The following is a 17563-nucleotide window of genomic DNA, read 5'->3' on the forward strand; positions in this document are numbered from 1 at the left end:
CTTGAATGCGACACAAACCCGGGACCATTCGCTGCTATGCTTTGTGCTGCAGTGATTCCATACTACTTGCTACTGGCTTGGCGTGGTAAAGTGTCCTACCATGGAGGACGAAATAAGGCAGCCCTCCCCAGAAACCCTCTGCAAAGGCTTTCAGAGTACCTCCAGGAGAGCTTCATGGAGATGTCCCTGGAGGATTCCCGCACCATCCCCAGACACGTTAACAAACTATTCCAGTAGCTGTACTGCCTGCGAATGCATCCCAAGTCTTCAGGGCAAATCAAACATTAAACACTATTGCTTTTAAACCCTGTACTGTAATTACAAATGTGCACTCACCAGAGGTGCCTTCTCCGCCTTCAGGGTTGGGGATCCCGCCTTGGGAGGGTATTGGCTCCAGGGTGATGAAAAGGTCCTGGCTGCCAGGGAGAATGGATTCACCGCTTGCCTGCTGCGCATTCTCCTCCTTCTCCTCTTCCTCATCCACAAAATCCTCCTCTGTGTTACGTGAGACTCCCCCCTTGCAGGTGTCCACAGACAGTGGTGGGGTAGTGGTAGGGTCCCCCCCCAGAATGCCATGCAGCTGATCATAGAAGCGGCATGTATGGGGCTCTGACCCAGAGTGACTGTTTGCCTCCTTTGTCTTTGGTAGGCTTGCCTGAGCTCCTTGACTTTCATGTGGCACTGCTGTATGTCCCTGTTGTAGCCTCTGTCCATCATGCCATGTGCGATTTTGGCATGTATATTGGCATTTCTGTTTTTTGATCAGAGTTCTGTCTGTACAGATTCTTCTCCCCATACAGCAATCAGATCCAGTGTCTCCCGTTCTCTCCATGCTGGAGCTCGTTTGCAATTCTGGGGGGACTGCATGGTCACCTGTGCTGCTGAGCGTGCCATGCTGACCAAAGAGGAAATGAAATTCAAAAGTTCCCGGGGGTTTTCCTGCGTACCTGGCTAGTGCATCGGAGTGGAAAGTGCTGTCCAGAGCAGTCACATTGAAGCACTCTGGGATAGCTCCTGGAGGCCAATACTGTCGATTTGCATCCGCACTACCCCAAATTTGACACAGCAAGGTTGATTTTAGTGCTACTCCCCTCACCGGGGAGGAGTACAGAAGTCAATTTTAAGAGCCCTTTAGGTTGACGGAAAGGGGTTGCTTGTGTAGACGCATTCATTATAAAATCAACCTAATGCAGCTAAATTCGACCTAACCCTGTAGTGGAGACCAGGGCTCAGAGACTTCTGCAGGCTGAAAATGATCTGGGAATGTCTGAGGTTGCACAGTTCTTTCTCTATGAGGTGGAGCTTGGGAGAATGCCCATGATAAAGACTGCACAGTTTCCAGTATGGCAGTGCAAGGATATTATATGGATAAGACATAAAGGCCCAAGGAAAACACTATGGTGTTTAGGTTTGTAGGAGACCCAAGACTCCATTTCTGACCCATAGAATTCAGAAGAAGAGGCTTTAGGGGGATAGATAGATGATCCCTTCCCACTGTGTTGTGAGTCAGATGAGGAATAAGAGAATTCTACCTCTAAAGGAGGGGCTGCTGAGGCAGGAGTACTGGGTGTAACGTTGGAGCGGATGTTGTGCGGGGGAAGAGGTCAGTATTGATGTAACAGTGGACATGCATACCAGAGGAATGTTAAGTTCAACCAAAAGTAAACAACACTCCAGCTCCTCCAGAACCTCTAGATCCTTTGGAACCACACATTTTCCTGGCACTGATTTAGGTGGTATGGTGAATTGGGCTCAGGTATAGCCGAATGGGGTACCCAGTGTCAATGTACTCCATGTGTCATAATAGTAATCGGGGCCAGGGAAGAGGTTGCCACTGGTTCCCAAGCACTTGGTGCTAAGTGCTGGGGCCAGAGCAGAGCCATGGCCCACCCAGGCCCACCTGTGGCTATGCCCCTGGGGCGAAGTTGTAGATATTTGACATTTTCTTTTTCAGTATATTATCCGAATTGTCAAAGAATATATATACTCACCCCAAAATTCATAACATACTTTTCAATACAAACATTTTATAGAAAAAATCAACAGATTTGCCATCTATTGTTACCAGTCACAGTGAAGAAGAGTGCATTGTCATCAAATGTGTTACTTTAATAACTGCAACTGTAATGCTGTGTCAGGAAAATTACTTTTCTCAGAACAAGGTGGGTGAGGTAATATCTTTTATTGGACCAACTTCTATTGGTCAGAAAGACATGCTTTCGAGCTTACACAGAGGTCTTCTTCAGGTCTGGGACACTTACTCAGCTAAATATAAATGGAACAGATTGTTTAGCATAAATAGTTAAGACATATTTCAAGGGACCATTCAAGGTGAAGTGGCCTATTAACACCCATCCAATCATAAGGAGGAAACAAAGGGTGGGAGAAACAGCTGGTGGGGAAGGTTGTTAGTGTGTGCGATATTTTTGTAATAAGCCATAAATTCAGTCTTTATTTAATCCATGATTTTTAGTGTCTAGCAAAGTTATGAATTTAAGCTCCCCTGCTCAACTTTTGAAAGTGTTGTGCAGGTTTCCTTTGAGGATGAGGACTGATAGGTAAGATATAGAGTGATTGCCTTGTGAAAAGTGTTCACCCACAGGTGATATGGTGGTTTTGTGTTTTATCATTTTCCTGTATCCTTTTCTCAGAATAGCATTTTCAACCTCTTTTTATAACAGCATATAATTGATTCAGACTTCTACTCACAGAAGACATGCTGTTCCTTGTTTATTCTTTGCAATGCTTAAAAAATTACTATCACCATAGATTTTTAGAGACAAGGTGGTTGAGGTAATATCTTTTACTGAACCCAAATTTCTGTGGTGAAAAAGACAAGCTTTCAAGCTACACAGAGCGCTTTTTCAGGTCATCACATCCTCCACCAACAGAAATTGGTCCAATAAAAGATATTACCTCACCCACCTTGTCTCTCTAAAATCCTGGGACCAATACAGCCACAACACTGCACATAACCATAAGCTGTCATTTCATATCATAACTGCATTAATAAGTTAGTTCTACTAAAGAGTAGTGGATTACTGCAGATATTTAAAGCCATAAATAACTCCTAAGCATCCTGTTTGATGAAGTGCTACTCAAGCAATATATTTTTGATTAGATCTACTTAAAATAATATAGCTTTCTTTTCTTGAAAGATGTGTCAAAAAACCTTCCCACTTCTGTGATAATGAATCCATGTATATAACCAGCAAAAGTCCCATAGCTAAAATCCTTGGCTGCGAGCCAATGCAGAGATGGAAGACACCTGTCTCTACTTGAGTCCATTATGAGCTGTCAGCTATGATATAACCAGTATAGCTATACCAGCAAACCCTCCTAGAGGAGGTGCAATTTTTACTGGGAAGGGTTGTTTTGCTGGAATTGCTTATACCAGTTTCCTGAATAAAATAAGTTATATCAGCAAAAGGACTTTTTGGCATCTCAGTCTATACTAGGGCTTTTGCTGGCATTGGCATGTTGGTTAGGGGTATAATTTTTTTTCCCCACAGTCCTATCCGACATAGCTATACCAGCAAAACTTTTAAGTGTAGACCAGGCCTGAGCAACTTCAACCTCTAATGATTTGAACTGGAATTGAGTGTGCTTAATGCCTTGCAGGGTCAGAGTAATGGAGATATCAGTGATATGTGGTTACATCCACATTTCACTCTACCAGTCAGACTACTTTTGAATAGCTGGGAAACAAATGTTGTGCATCAAGTGACTTAGACTATTTTCAGTATTCAGTAATATTGGCCAAAAGCATCAGGCAATTGCTGACAAATGTATGTATGACAAATGGAAGATTTGTTTCAAATCTCATATTTAACCACTCCATTAACGCTGTTTTCTATTTTACATATCAAAAGGATATGTGGTTTCCATCATGGGACGTAAAAGACACTTGCCTAATATCAATGCTCGAGACTACAGACTACGTGCTCAAGCAGAGAGGCAGGCTGTCAACTTTGTTGTCCAAGGTATTTAAAACAAAAAGTTTAATTTCCTCTGGCTGGGTGGAGGTTGAGAATTGAAGTCAACAAACAAGAAATAATAAATGGGTGGCATGAATTAATTTTGTATTTTACAGCTTTAAGTGACAGAAGTATGAAACACTCACTAGCCTGTAGAGAACAAGAACACAATGGTATACTACAATACTGTATGGTAGCTAGCTGTATGAGGTGGAAGATTTTCAAATGCAGTTTTCCTAAGGCTGTCTCTTTTTGGTTTCTTTGTCAGTTTGTGACTGAGGGCCTGTCTACACTTACAGCCCTGCAGTGGTGCAGCTGCAGCAGTTAGTGAAGACACTACCTATGCCAACGGGAGAAGCTCGTATTCCACCTAACAAAGAGGTGGTAGCTATGTCGACAGGAGAAGCCCTCCTGTTGACATAGCGCTGTCTGCCCTGGGAGTTCAGTCTGTATAATTGCATTGCTCAGGGGGGTGGATTTTCCACACATCTGAGAGATGTAGTCATACAGACATAAATTTGTCATGTAGACCATGGCACAGAAACAAGGGTTTCAATGGTTTTACTACTAAGAGATTCAAATTTTTATTTTTTCAGATTTCTGTTTTTTGGGAAATACCTATTATAAGGGACTTTGTATTGTTTTATTATTATTTCTGTTGAAACCAGGGCTCATTCTTCATGTGTAATGTGCAGGAAGAAAGCATTAAAGAGTTAAACAGGTGTTATCTTCGCAATATAAATTAGCAAACTTGCCAAACAAAATGCAATAAATCCACATAATTTACTTATGTAAGTCTGCTGAGTTCAAACCTCATTTGAAGTAACATGGTGTCTTTAAATGACCCTTGCTGCTGCTTTAAGAGGTTGCATTAAAAATCTACAGGTTTTTACTTATGTAAAGAGCTGATGTTGGTATGATTAGAGTGGAGCTGTGAACCCTATCATGCAAATGAAAAATGTTTTTTAGACATGTTTATGAAGGTGCTTCTCATGAAAGTGGCTTCAGTTTTCCTTTAGGAAGGAACAATGAGTTGTTGGGTTTTTTTGCCCTCAAACTTTCTTTCTTTTAATGTTTTGTTTTCAAAATAGGCAAATTAATTATGTAATATTCTGGACTATTGTCCGTTGGCAGCTGCATCTTACAAGGAGGTGTAGAGCATCTGTGACTGAAGTCAGTGGGAACTGAGGACACTCAGCACCTCGCAGAAGACATTTGGTGTCTTGCAGGACTGAACCCCAAATTTCAGACAACAAATTTGGGTTTTTCATTATTGAAACACCAGAAGAGAATTTTGTAGAATTGGTTGAAACTTGGAATTTCCATTCCACAGGACATTTCAAAATTTTCTTTTCTCCTAAATTGAAATGAAATTTGAAATGACCGTATTGTAGCTTTCTATCGACTTTATCATTTTGACTAAATATATTATATTATATTTATTTATTAATATTCAAAACACTAAAGTAAAAATGAAGCACTTAGACCTCATCAAAATGAAATGTTTCAGTAATTTATTGTCAAAAATTTCAATGAAATTGATATGTTCCCACAAAACGTTTCATTTAGTTGAATCAGCATTTTCCAGTTGAAAACTGTTTGACTGGAAAGCTTTCAGCTATTTACAGAATTCTGATAGGTATTTCGGAAGGGTGTTAAAATGGGTTTATAATTTAAAAATAATCAATTTTTTAATAGTAACAAAAAATTCCTTCTACATTGAGATTTTAATTTCAGAATTTCAGCTCTGAGATAATTTTTAAAAACCATATTAAACTCCTCTATTTACACTGACTATAGTTACTGTGGTAAAAAATACAGTACTGATTTCATATAGTAAGGTAGCATCTCATCTTGGTGACAACTTATGCTTAAAAGACTATATTTGTTATGGCACAAATAGTGAAAGGAATGTATGGTGTACCAATTTGAAATGGCTGTCATTGGCTTTGACATGATTATTTTTTGAAGATATTTGTCTTACTAGCCATTCCCTAGCTCAACTTTCTTAACTGAGCTTCTGTCGTCTTTTCTAACTCTATTCCATAGATTTATTATAGCTTTAACTCATGAAACAGTGCCTTACCATAGCTAAAATCTAGGTTATTTAGGCTATTAAGCGCTTTGATTTTTCTCGTAGATAAGTTAAGAAACTCCTTTTCTCTCTCTCCCATGCACACGGTATGTATATTTGGGATGATTCATGTTTCAGGGTGTAAGCCAACCTTTAATGGTAATTCAGAAAATAATTTCTTGGGGGGGAGTAGGCTATTCCATAACTTCCTACTAGAGGCTTTCTTGCATCTTCCTCTTTTGAAACAGTTGGTACTAGCCACTATCAGAGACAGAATACTGTGTTTCGCTTGACCATTGGTCTGGTCCAGTCTGGCAATTCCTGTGTTCCCATATCAATATTAAAGATTAATTCATACCTTCATTAATAGTATTAATAAGCATTTTTTATTCTTTTGTAGTACTGAATCTTTGTTAACTTTATGGAGTCAGTTTCAGACCTGCTGTCATTTTGCATAGTTCAGAGGACTAAAGAGCTCTTCCTCCCCGCCCACCCCCATATTTTATATTTAAAACAGATCACTTTCTTTTGTAGGATCTGCAGCTGACCTTTGTAAAATGGCTATGGTTGAGATTTTTACCTCTGTTGCCATTTCTCCAACTTTAACAGCCAGGTTAGTAAGCGACGTTCTTTTTCATTTTATGACAGAAGTAGCCGAGATAAAGGGATTTTATTCTTTATTGTTCCATGTAATATGACATATTGTACCTATACTTTAACTATGACTTTTCTTTCTTATTACTGTATTCAGCTAGATGAATGTTTAGTATGCATCTGAATCGTTTAACAAGCAAGGGCTGATGCTATTACTTTATAAAATTTACTGGAAGATTTTTGTTTATATTTTTGTGCTCAAGTAGATTTCTGTGTAATTCTATCCACATATACTGTGCCTGGTCATCAGATATAATGGAGACCCACAACTTCATTTGAAATCATTGGGAAATGTCTTATAGAATGTAAGGGAAAGCTAATGCATCACAATTTCCTTTTGTTAGTATAGCTATGCACAGTTGGGCAATAGATCACAGGACAGCCTCCAGATTCTTATATATCACTCGCAAGAAGAATAGAACCTAATGTTCAGTCATAAAAGATAGAACTATTGGTGCAAAAAGTCACTAAGCGTTATTATTATTAGCTCTAATAGAAAAAAGCTGTCAATGTTCCTTCCCCACTCTGAACTCTAGGGTACAGATGTGGGGACCTGCATGAAAACCTCCTAAGCTTACTTTTACCAGCTTAGGTTAAAACTTCCCCAAGGTACAAACTATTTTACCTTTTGCCCTTGTACTTTATCGCTGCCACCACCAAACGTCTAACCGGTATATTACTGGGAAAGAGTCCGTTTGGAAACGTCTTTCCCCCCCAAAATCCTCCCAACCCTTACACCCCCTTTTCTGGGGAAGGCTTGATAAAAATCCTCACCAATTTGCATAGGTGACCACAGACCCAAACCCTTGGATCTTAAGAACAATGGAAAAAGCAATCAGATTCTTAAAAGAAGAATTTTAATAGAAGAAAAAATAAAAAGAACCACCTCTGTAAAATCAGGATGGTAAATACCTTACAGGGTAATTAGATTCAAAACATAGAGAATCCCTCTAGGCAAAACTTTAAGTTACAAAAAGACACAAAAACAGGAATCTACATTCCATTCAGCACAGCTTATTTTCTCAGCCATTTAAAGGAATCAGAAGCTAACGCATATCTAGCTAGATTACTTACTAAGTTCTAAGACTCCATTCCTGTTCTGTCCCCGGCAAAAGTATCACACAGACAGAGAGAGCCTTTGTTTCTCCCTCCCCCCCTCCAGCTTTTGAAAGTATCTTGTCTCCTCATTGGTCATTTTGGTCAGGTGCCAGCGAGGTTATCCTAGCTTCTTAATCCTTTACAGGTGAAAGGGTTTTTCCTCTGGCCAGGAGGGATTTTAAAGGTGTTTACCCTTCCCTTTATATTTATGACAAAAGCCTTGAAGGCAAACATGGGGGAAAAAGAAATGAATCCTGGTCTTTCATAATGCTTGGTATGTGGTCAAATAGAACTTGAGGAATCTGAAGTAGAATTTCTGATAAAAGCAGAGAACAAAGGTTTGCAAAATGTCAAAGTTTTTATTGGAATATTTTTATGTGATATTGGGATTTTTGTAAATAACATATCAAATCATTCAACAGGACTTCTCATTTAATCAAAAAAACCCAGGATTTGGCCCCATAAATATACTTTACAATAATATAATACTTAGATTGTGAGCTCTTTGGGACCAAGACTGTCTTTTTTGTTTTGTATTTGTACAGCACCTATAACCATGACTAGGGCTCCTAGTTCTATGGTAATGCATATAGTAATATTAAATAATAATGTAGCTCTTTACATTTAAATATATTTGTTATTCCTTAAATATTTACCCATACATACATCTCACAATGATTATGAGCATGAATATTAATAAGTTACAAGTTTCAGTAGAGACCTCACATGCTACCCTTCATGGGTAAATACCATGAAAGTGAGATATTTGGTGTAGTGTGTTTGTCAGGTCTGAGACATGAGCTGCTTATAAAGAACAATGAACCCTTTGCCTCTTGGCACCAATAGGCCTCTGTATCACACCTCCTATCTGACATTAACACAGTAAGGCTAGCTGCTGGCTATTTTGCAGGTGTCAGTTCTGAGTGCTCTTTCCTGGACAGGGTGTCTGCTACTACATTTTCTTTCTTTCTTGTGTGCACAATCTCCATCTCATATTCCTATAGTGCTAGACTCCATTACCATAGCCTAGAGTTGGTACCTTTTGGTTATGTGTAACCACACCATACCAAGAGAGTGTGGTGGATCAACCTCAGCCTGGACCAGTCCACACAAGAGATCCACTTCCTGGACACTACAGTGCAAATAAGTGATGGTCACATAAACACCACCCTATACCGGTGTACTTACCTACATGCCTCCAGCTTCCATCCAGGACACATCAGATGATCCATAGTCTACAGCCAAGCCCTAAGATACAACCGAATTTGCTCCAATCCCTCAGACAGAGACAAACACCTACAAGATCTCTATCAAGCATTCTTAAAACTACAATACCCACCTGGGGAAGTGAGGAAACAGATTGACAGGGCGAGACGGGTACACAGAAATCACCTACTACAGGACAGGCACAACAAGGAAAATAATAGAACATCACTGGCCATCACATACAGCACCCAGCTAACACGTCTGCAGCACGTTATCAACGATCTACAACCTATCCTGGAAAATGATCCCTCAGTCTCACAGACCTTGGGAGGCAGGCCAGTCCTCGCTTACAGATAGCAAATACTCACCAGCAACTATACACCACACCACAGAAACACTAACCCAGGAACCAATCCCTGTAGCAAACCTCGTTGCCTACTCTGTCCCCATATCTACTCTAGTGACATCATCAGAGGACCCAACCACATCAGCCACAGCATCAGAGGCTCATTCACCTACACGTCTACTAATGTTATATATGCCATCATGTGCCAGCAATGCCCCTCTGCCATGTACATTGGCCAAATTGGACAGTCCCTACGGAAAAGAATAAATGGACACAAATCGGACATCAGGAATGGTAACATACAAAAGCCAGTAGGAGAACACTTCAACCTCTCTGGCCACTCAGTAACAGATTTAAAGGTGGCAATTTTGCAACAGAAAAACTTCAAAAACAGACTCCAACGAGAAACTGCTGAGCTTGAATTAATATGCAAACTAGATACCATTAACTTGGGTTTGAATAGAGACTGGGAGTGGCTGGGTCATTACACATATTGAATCTATTTCCCCATGTTAAGTATCCTCACGCTTTCTTGTCAACTGTCTAAATGGGCCATCTTGATTTATCCCTACAAAAGTTTTTTTCTCCTGCTGATAATAGCTCATCTTAATTAATTAGCCTCTCACTCCACCTTTTCATGTTCTCTGTATGTATGTATATATTTATCTTCTAATTATATGTTCCATTCTATGCATCTGATGAAGTGGGCTGTAGCCCATGAAAGCTTATGCTCAAATAAATTTGTTAGTCTCTAAGGTGCCACAAGTACTCCTGTTCTTTTTGCAGATACAGACTAACACAGCTGCTACTATGGAACAAAAAGAGTTAGGCACCTAACTCTCTGTTTTAGGATCCAAGTCCTAGCTTTGGCTCCACCGTGATGCACAAAACTTCTGTTGAGCCCTGTAGGCACCTAAACTCACTCAAGCCCTAAGTTTTTTGCAGTAGTTCCCTATGTGCTTCTGTTTCTGCCTCTGGGCATGTGCACTGCTGTCTCCCTGTAATGGTGTCTTTTCCGTGTGCTGCCAGTTGTAACTCTGCCACTTGCTTTTCCACCGCTGGTTTTTCATTTGTTGAAGTCTGGTCTGGACCATTTCTTTTGTTCGATGATATGCAGCCTTTCTAGCTGCCAAATCCTTGTTTGCTATGTAGTCTCGATGGGTAGTATGTAGTGAGTTCAAGAGTTCTTTGATTGCCTGCAAACTTGAGTCACTGCTGAAGAGCATTAATGACAGATTTATGCTGCTCAACACTGGTCTTGTTAAAGGTCATTATGCTTCTGTCATCAGCGCATTTGCCCCAACAATGATCCATCCAGATAAGGATAAGGAGGACTTCTATCAAACCCTTGATAGCATCCTCAGTTCAGTCCCAGTTAATGGTAAACTGATCATTTTAGGTGATTCCATCATCACAAAACTAACATTTGTACTTTCTGTGACCTCCTATGTGTCTCCCCTTTCAAGATGTGAATTACTGCATACGTTTTCCTTAGAATACTTTATAAAAAAATCTCTTGACAGAAGGTTTAATCTGTTTTGGCATGCATGGAATCTATTATATAATGATATTCTGGTGATGATCACTGATTGCATCTGTTGAGGCACTGGGAAATGAATAGGTACTTAAATTGTTTGTTTGCTTAATACACATCAGGTTTTGGTGTGAATTCAGGCTTGCGTGCATAGGATCCTTTGTTATCACCCAACTCCGGCCCCAATCCTAGTGCAATTTCACAGAAGGTGGGAAGAATGATGATGTAGCACCGCAAACGCTAGATGGGGGATCATGGTAATTTTCCTGTTAAATCTCCATAGCACATAGGACATTTGGTCAGTTTTGAAAGGGTGTTGTGGGCAGGCCTTGTACCTCCAAAAGAAGCACTACTGTGGTAAAGGGTATAATAGAGCGTACTGCTGGGAGCACAGGAATGAAAGTCTAAGGTCAGCTCAGGAACTGTGAAGGCAAGCCTGAGTCAGCCCTGTTGTTGCTCCTCCACAACAGCTAGTATGGACCACCTGCCTCTGGTCTCTTCTCTGACAAGTGGCCCTTCGATCTGGTGCCAGCAAAGAATTTCCTGTCAGAGGATTTATCTGGGGTGAGAGAGAGACTCTCTGTGTTACAGACTTGTAGCGGGAGCAAGAAAACCTCATTTATCAGACATCTTCTTAGCTGCAGTTTAAAGGGCTGCTGAAAGGAAAAGAGATCAGGTGTGCGCAGACCAGACCACTAGCTCTGCAGGGATAGGTCGAAGGGAGTTCATTGCTAGGGCCAGCATTACTGACTTCTGACCTTTTCTTTGCAGTGCTCCCTTTATATCCTAACCACAGCACCCATCGGTGCCCCTCAGGATCCCATCCACCCTATAAATGCTCCCAAATAAAGCTAGCCTGGGCTAGTGGGTGTGTTGGAACTGTGTCTCTCTCTTCTTCCCCCCAACAAAACCACCCCATTGCCAGATTGCTTGTGTGGTGGATAGGAAGAGAGGGGTAAGCAGCTTGCTTTTCCCCTTGGGCAGGAATAGGTCTTTCTGGCGCCCAGGTTCTCTGAGAGGGTTCACAAGTGCTGTTTGAAACAGCTGTCTTGTGTCGTCTTTCTGCAGGCAGTGCTGTTCTTCCAGGTGCCCTCTTGGTCACACTCTACTGTTGACATAGAAAGCAGTTTTTCACGCATTGCAGGGCTTCTAGGACAAAAAGGGAGCAGTGCTCTCAAAACCATAAAACAAATACCTTCTAATGAACAAGATTAGTGATTTACTGTTTCCTGAAATTTGATCTTTGTGATTTCAATATCTTTTTAAGGAAAAATTAATACCATATTTAATGTTTCAAAAAGCAATTGTTTTGTTTTAGTATTAAAAATACGCCTTCAAAATGTTACACTGGTCTAGCTGCAGAGCATGCTGCACTTAATCATTCTTTTGCAGTATAGCCAAAGAATTAATTAAGCAAATGTAAGCCTTTAAATCAAAATCTTAGGGAGCATTTAATATCGCCTGCAGAAAAGGAAACACAGTTAATTTGAGCCTAACTTGTAGTAATGAAACTATCCCATCACTGATTCTGGCAAAAGAGTGATTCCAGTCACTCCTGTTCCAAGACTGTACTGGAGAAGATAGGCTGATTAGCCTACTGGTTGGTTATTTAAACTGTCGAAGCTCGAATCCCAAATTATTCTCTCAAAATATCTCACACACAGCTACTGTGATTATACTCCCCAAGCCTGCAAAATGCATATGCGCACTGACTAGAACTGAGGTATTTCACAGCTAATCACTTGTGTCTTTTTGGTACTGTATCAAACACACTGAATCTATAAACAGCTGTGATGATTTTCTCTTTGAATTATACTTATGTAGAAGTTAATGCCCCATGCTATATGGAGTACAGTGCATTATATAAAAAGGTTTGTACATTGACAACTCCACAAAACAAAGACCTGTACTACATAGCTTCAAGAATACAAAGTGCAATTTTGAGCTTATAAAAAGACAGAGGGATGAGAGTAGAAGGAATATCATATTAGTTCATAAATTACAGAAGGATTAGCAGAGACAGTTGAAACCAGGAAAATGGTGTATAGTCTTCCACCTCTACACAGTACCAAACTAGGAAATTGTGTAATGTATTAATAGCGTTACCTAGCATCTATGCAGACCCTTTCATCTGAGGGTCAAAGGGTTTTACAAATGTTAGTGTATCAAACCTCACACATGAGATAAGTGAGTACTGTCCTAGTTTTACAACTGAGTATACTGAGGCTCATGCATCATTTAGCAAGACACTCACAAAAGAGACTAGGAAGAGAACTAAGATCCGAACTTTTAGCTCTGTGCTGCAGCTGACATAGGGTATGTCTGCACAACAATGTAAGCCTCGGGTTAGTGGGACGTGAGTCAGCTGAACCCTGTCAGGGAACACTGGGCTTGAGCATCTATACTGCATTTTAACTCTAGGTTAAAGATTTTCTTCTCAAACCTAGGGCTCTGGCATCCACTCTGCAGTGCATAGACTCGAGTCAAAGTAACCCTGTCCCATACATTGGGGGTATCGGAGGATACCCCCAGGGGAGGTTAAGCCTCCCCTAACCCAGGCCGTGGCCTCGCCCATGCTCCGCCCCAAGGCCCCACTCTTGCTCCCTGTCTTCCCCAAAGCCAGCAGGGGCTCAGCTCAGGCTAGCGGTCTGGAGCTGGGGGCTTGGGCTGGCTGGTGGCCCAGGATGGCCGACAACCTGTGGCAGCTCGGGCCAGTCAGCGGACCTGGGGTCAGGCGGGCTCTCGGGGCTAGCCACACAGGTGGCGTGGGCCAGCCGACAACATGGGGGTCGGGTTGGCTGGCACGGCCGGGGCCGGCTGGCTGGCAGCCTGACAGTGTTTTCCCCAGGAATTGAAATTAGGGGGGGTGTTCTAATTTACAGGGGTGTGGGAATCAGGGCCGATGAGGGGTGAGACCATGAGGGTGAAAGTGGGCTGTATTGCACCATAGTAAAAACTGAAAAATGTTTCATTACCATTTTATTAGATTTAACTCATGTTTTAAAATCATCACACAAATTAAAGTTGGCTACTCAAGCCTTCTACGAAGCACTACAACTACAGCCTTCTTGGTTTCTTGTTACAATTTTGCACAACTCTATTAATGAACTTCTTGAATGCAATGTGTTCATCTTTGGTGGCTTCTCGTGTGTCTGGAACTGCCATTCCTTCAATTGATATGCTCATTAATTCATTCACATGATCAGGCAGAAGGCGACTTCTTTCAGAAGACAAAATTCTATTCAATGATGAAAAAGAAAGCTCAATTGTAGCTGTTGTGACTGGGAGTAGCAAGAGATGAATTCCTACTTCTTTCATCCCAGGAAACAGCATAAAAATTGGGTAGAGCCACTAGTGATGTTAAAAAAGAAGTTGAAGTCAAATCTTCATTCATTCGTCGTATGATATTTCACTCTGTGTTCAGATTCTCTATTCTGTCCTGAGCACATGGCAGCCCCATTGCTGGTAGTGCCTCACTCCACTCAACTGTCGGTGTGTTATAGGACAGAGATCTGTAAAAGCTACGTAGAGGTTGAGTAGAATCTAGAAGTCGCTGTTGTCAGATTTTTAAGAAGCAAGTCTGTGTACTTGTCTTAACAAACATTTCTTGTCCCCTTCACTTAAGGATTCAGTATAAATGCCTTCATTAGTCAACTTCTGGACTGAAGTCTTTGCTTAGGGTTCTTCCAGTACTTTTTCAATGGATAGATCTCTGATTGATCCAAATGTAGCTTCTAGACAAAAATCTAATACTGTTGTAGCAGATGCCCGGATGGCATTGTTCAATGACCCAAGTGGTTTCAACAGTAGACTTACAAGAGAGAGAATGGCAAAAGTAATCCACCAGCCTCACTACTTAGATCCATCCCATCTTGGTAGATACTTTCCAAAGCCAGTAATAAAGGCTGGAGTAATTTTAAGACAACAGCCAAGGATTGTTCATGAGAAAGCCAGAGGGTTTTCCCAGGTTGGACTAATTTGAACTTCAGTCCCAGTGTGTCTTCTATATTTTCCAAGATATTCAGTCTTTTTGGACTCTTGCTGAAAAAAGAACATAATGAACACATTAAATTTATAGCTTTTTTAATGTCTTTTGAAGAGTCTGCAGCTCGTACTAGCGCTAGTTGGAGTAGATGGCCTCTGCAGTGTGTATTGGAGAGATTAGGGTTACACTTTTCTATGAACAAAGCTTGTACTCCACCATGTATTCCAGAGAAATTTGCAGCTCCATCAAATGCACAAGCAGCCATCTGTTTGGCGTCCAATTGACAAGCATTTAACTCTTCTAAGATGTGGGTTGTCATAGATGCAGCCAATATGTCTTCTATAATTGAACATCTAGAAATGCATCTACTGGCCTACCACTGACATCAAGATAACATACACAATGACTTAATACTTGATGCCCATTTGCATCGGTGCATTCATCAGCCATGTGTGCAAATTTGAATGTGGTGAGAGTGTTCTTCACTTTTTCAACTGTTGAGTCTTTCACTGTTGCATCACATGCTTCTAGCCAGTCAGTTGAGTGTCTTGCAGAAAGATAGTGAGCATTTGCTGGTCTTGTTTGGAACCAGTATTCAACTTCAGGATGAACAAGCGACAATGCACTTAACATTGGCCTCCAGTTTGTAGTGTGTGGTATCTCTTGCTTAAATAGAAAGTATGGTGCCACAGTCATGTTTGTTCACATGAACTGTGTTGTGTCTTGAGCATTCTTAACAGCCTCATTAACACTCACCAGTGTTGTCCTTGGTCAGTGGATACTCAGAGTTCAGAGGTACTTTCACGAGTTCACCTCCCAGGTGGAGGGCAAGAAGGCACCTTGCTCGTTCCTCCAGCTGCTCACTATTCGCTCTGGCCCTGTTGTTCGTTGTACCACTGTTCACTCCATTGCTCTGTTGCCAATGGCCCTGCACCATCACCTTCTGCTGCCACCTGCCACTGTGACCTCTGTGAGTTGGTCTCTTGAGGTTCCACCCAGCTCTCAGTGATTTCAGCTGAGCTCTCAGTGAGGGAACCTTGCTGCTAGTGCAGACTGGGCCGTCTCTTCCACAGAAACACTGTCCCACAGCAGGTCTAAGCACTGAGACCTGATTATCAGTGATTTCAGCTGTAGTGGTCACTTAACAAAACGAGAGACTATCTATGGAGCCTAATCAGTTCTGTCTTTAAACAGTGGAGAGGGGCAGGTCAAATAGTACTTGTGACTCAGGCAGACCATCAAGCAAAACACCTGTCCCCACCCTCTTTTCTGATGCCCTCAATCAGCACAGGCTAAGTACAGTTCTACTGGCCTTTACTCCATATAGTAAGAATAACAACATTTCATTAAACCCCCCTCCCCCTGCATTCAAGTGATTTGTAACCCAACCCCAGCCAAAATCTATCACTTTGATAGCTCTGTTTGCTGGATACCTAGATAGATTAGGTGTAAAAGTAAATACAGTCTGGTCCTGAAGCCTTTCCCCCCAGCTGCCAGCTCATCACTAGCTGTCAGGGAGAGCTCATTTAGACTTTGCTTACAAATCATAATTTGAAATTATTAGGTTGGCCAACATCACCAAAATGAATGCACTGACATTGGCATAAAAACAACAGCTGTATAAGGAAGCTAGTCTATGTTCATACTTTTCAAATCTATTATACTTTTTCAGATACACATATTTTATCATACATTTTATATGCTTTTAAAGTGTGTATTAATGTTTCAATTCAAATGTCCAAACAATCACTAAATTGACAACACTGCATGTAACTAGTTTACAGAACTAGTTGTAACTGGGAGGGGGGGTTGGGGAAATTCGGGGGGGGGGGTAGGGAAATCCCTGCTTGGGGAGGTTTGGCTGGGGCTCCTCTAGCCACAGTGTGTGGGGGAGCTTGGGGCTCTGGCAGGTGAGGGGACAGAAGGGCGAGGTAGGGGCAGCGCCTCAGGTGGAAGGGGTGAGGCCAGGGGCTAGCCTTCCCAAAGGGGTAGTTCACGCGCCTCCCATGCTCTATCCCAAAGTGCCTAGCACCCTCCCCCGCCCCATGTCAACACTCTAGCCCTATGAATGAGCTGCACTATGGGAAAACTCTACTGCCCATCCTGTTTCCTAGCTGTGGTGATGTTATTGGTGGGACTCAGGTGCTCAGAAGGAGCAGTTGAGTACATAACCTGCAGAATTAGCGCCTTTGGTGGCTGTCTCAGTAGCATGAGTGCAGTCTGAGAAGGCTTTATACTGAATTACCATCTAATCTGAGAATTGGGCTCTCTACCTTTTGGCTGAGTCCCATTAGCAGGAAAATGCCCCCATGCACCTGTTCTGAGGACAGCTAGGCCATCAGTCTCCAGGGCTGTCAAACTATTAAAATTAACCATTGCAATTCTTAATTTTTAAAATGGGATGTTCAGTGAAGGTGTTTTTGTTTGATTGATTTTATTTATTTATTTATTTTTGTCTCTTTGTTTTGAAGTTTGACGTAAAATGTAGGTTTCAGAGAAAAAACACATGAATGCCCCAGCCTGGCTGCTGCCGGTTGGAGAGCAGTGAAGTATATCCCAGACTGGGGTGCAGTGTGCTCCAGCACTGCGCAGGAATCCTTATTCCTGCCCCCACCGCATCCCAGAAGGGATAAGGGATCCCTGAAAGGCTGTGGGGAAGTTTTGGGGCTGACTCCCACTCACTGCCCTC

General features: G+C 41.7%; 1 protein-coding gene across 1 annotated transcript in view; it reads left to right on the plus strand.

Annotated features, from left to right (window-relative positions):
- POLN (DNA polymerase nu) overlaps positions 1-6749 on the plus strand; it is a 204122-nt gene extending 197373 nt beyond the window's left edge. Inside the window, exons 22-23 of the mRNA XM_074952070.1 lie at positions 3873-3983; positions 6586-6749. Of these exons, the coding sequence (XP_074808171.1) occupies positions 3873-3983; positions 6586-6749 (275 nt within the window). The remainder of the gene's footprint in view (positions 1-3872; positions 3984-6585) is intronic.
- Positions 6750-17563: the final 10814 nt, after the last annotated feature.

This window comes from Natator depressus, chromosome 4 (assembly GCF_965152275.1).
Source record: "Natator depressus isolate rNatDep1 chromosome 4, rNatDep2.hap1, whole genome shotgun sequence".
Classification (NCBI taxonomy): Eukaryota; Metazoa; Chordata; order Testudines; family Cheloniidae; genus Natator; species Natator depressus.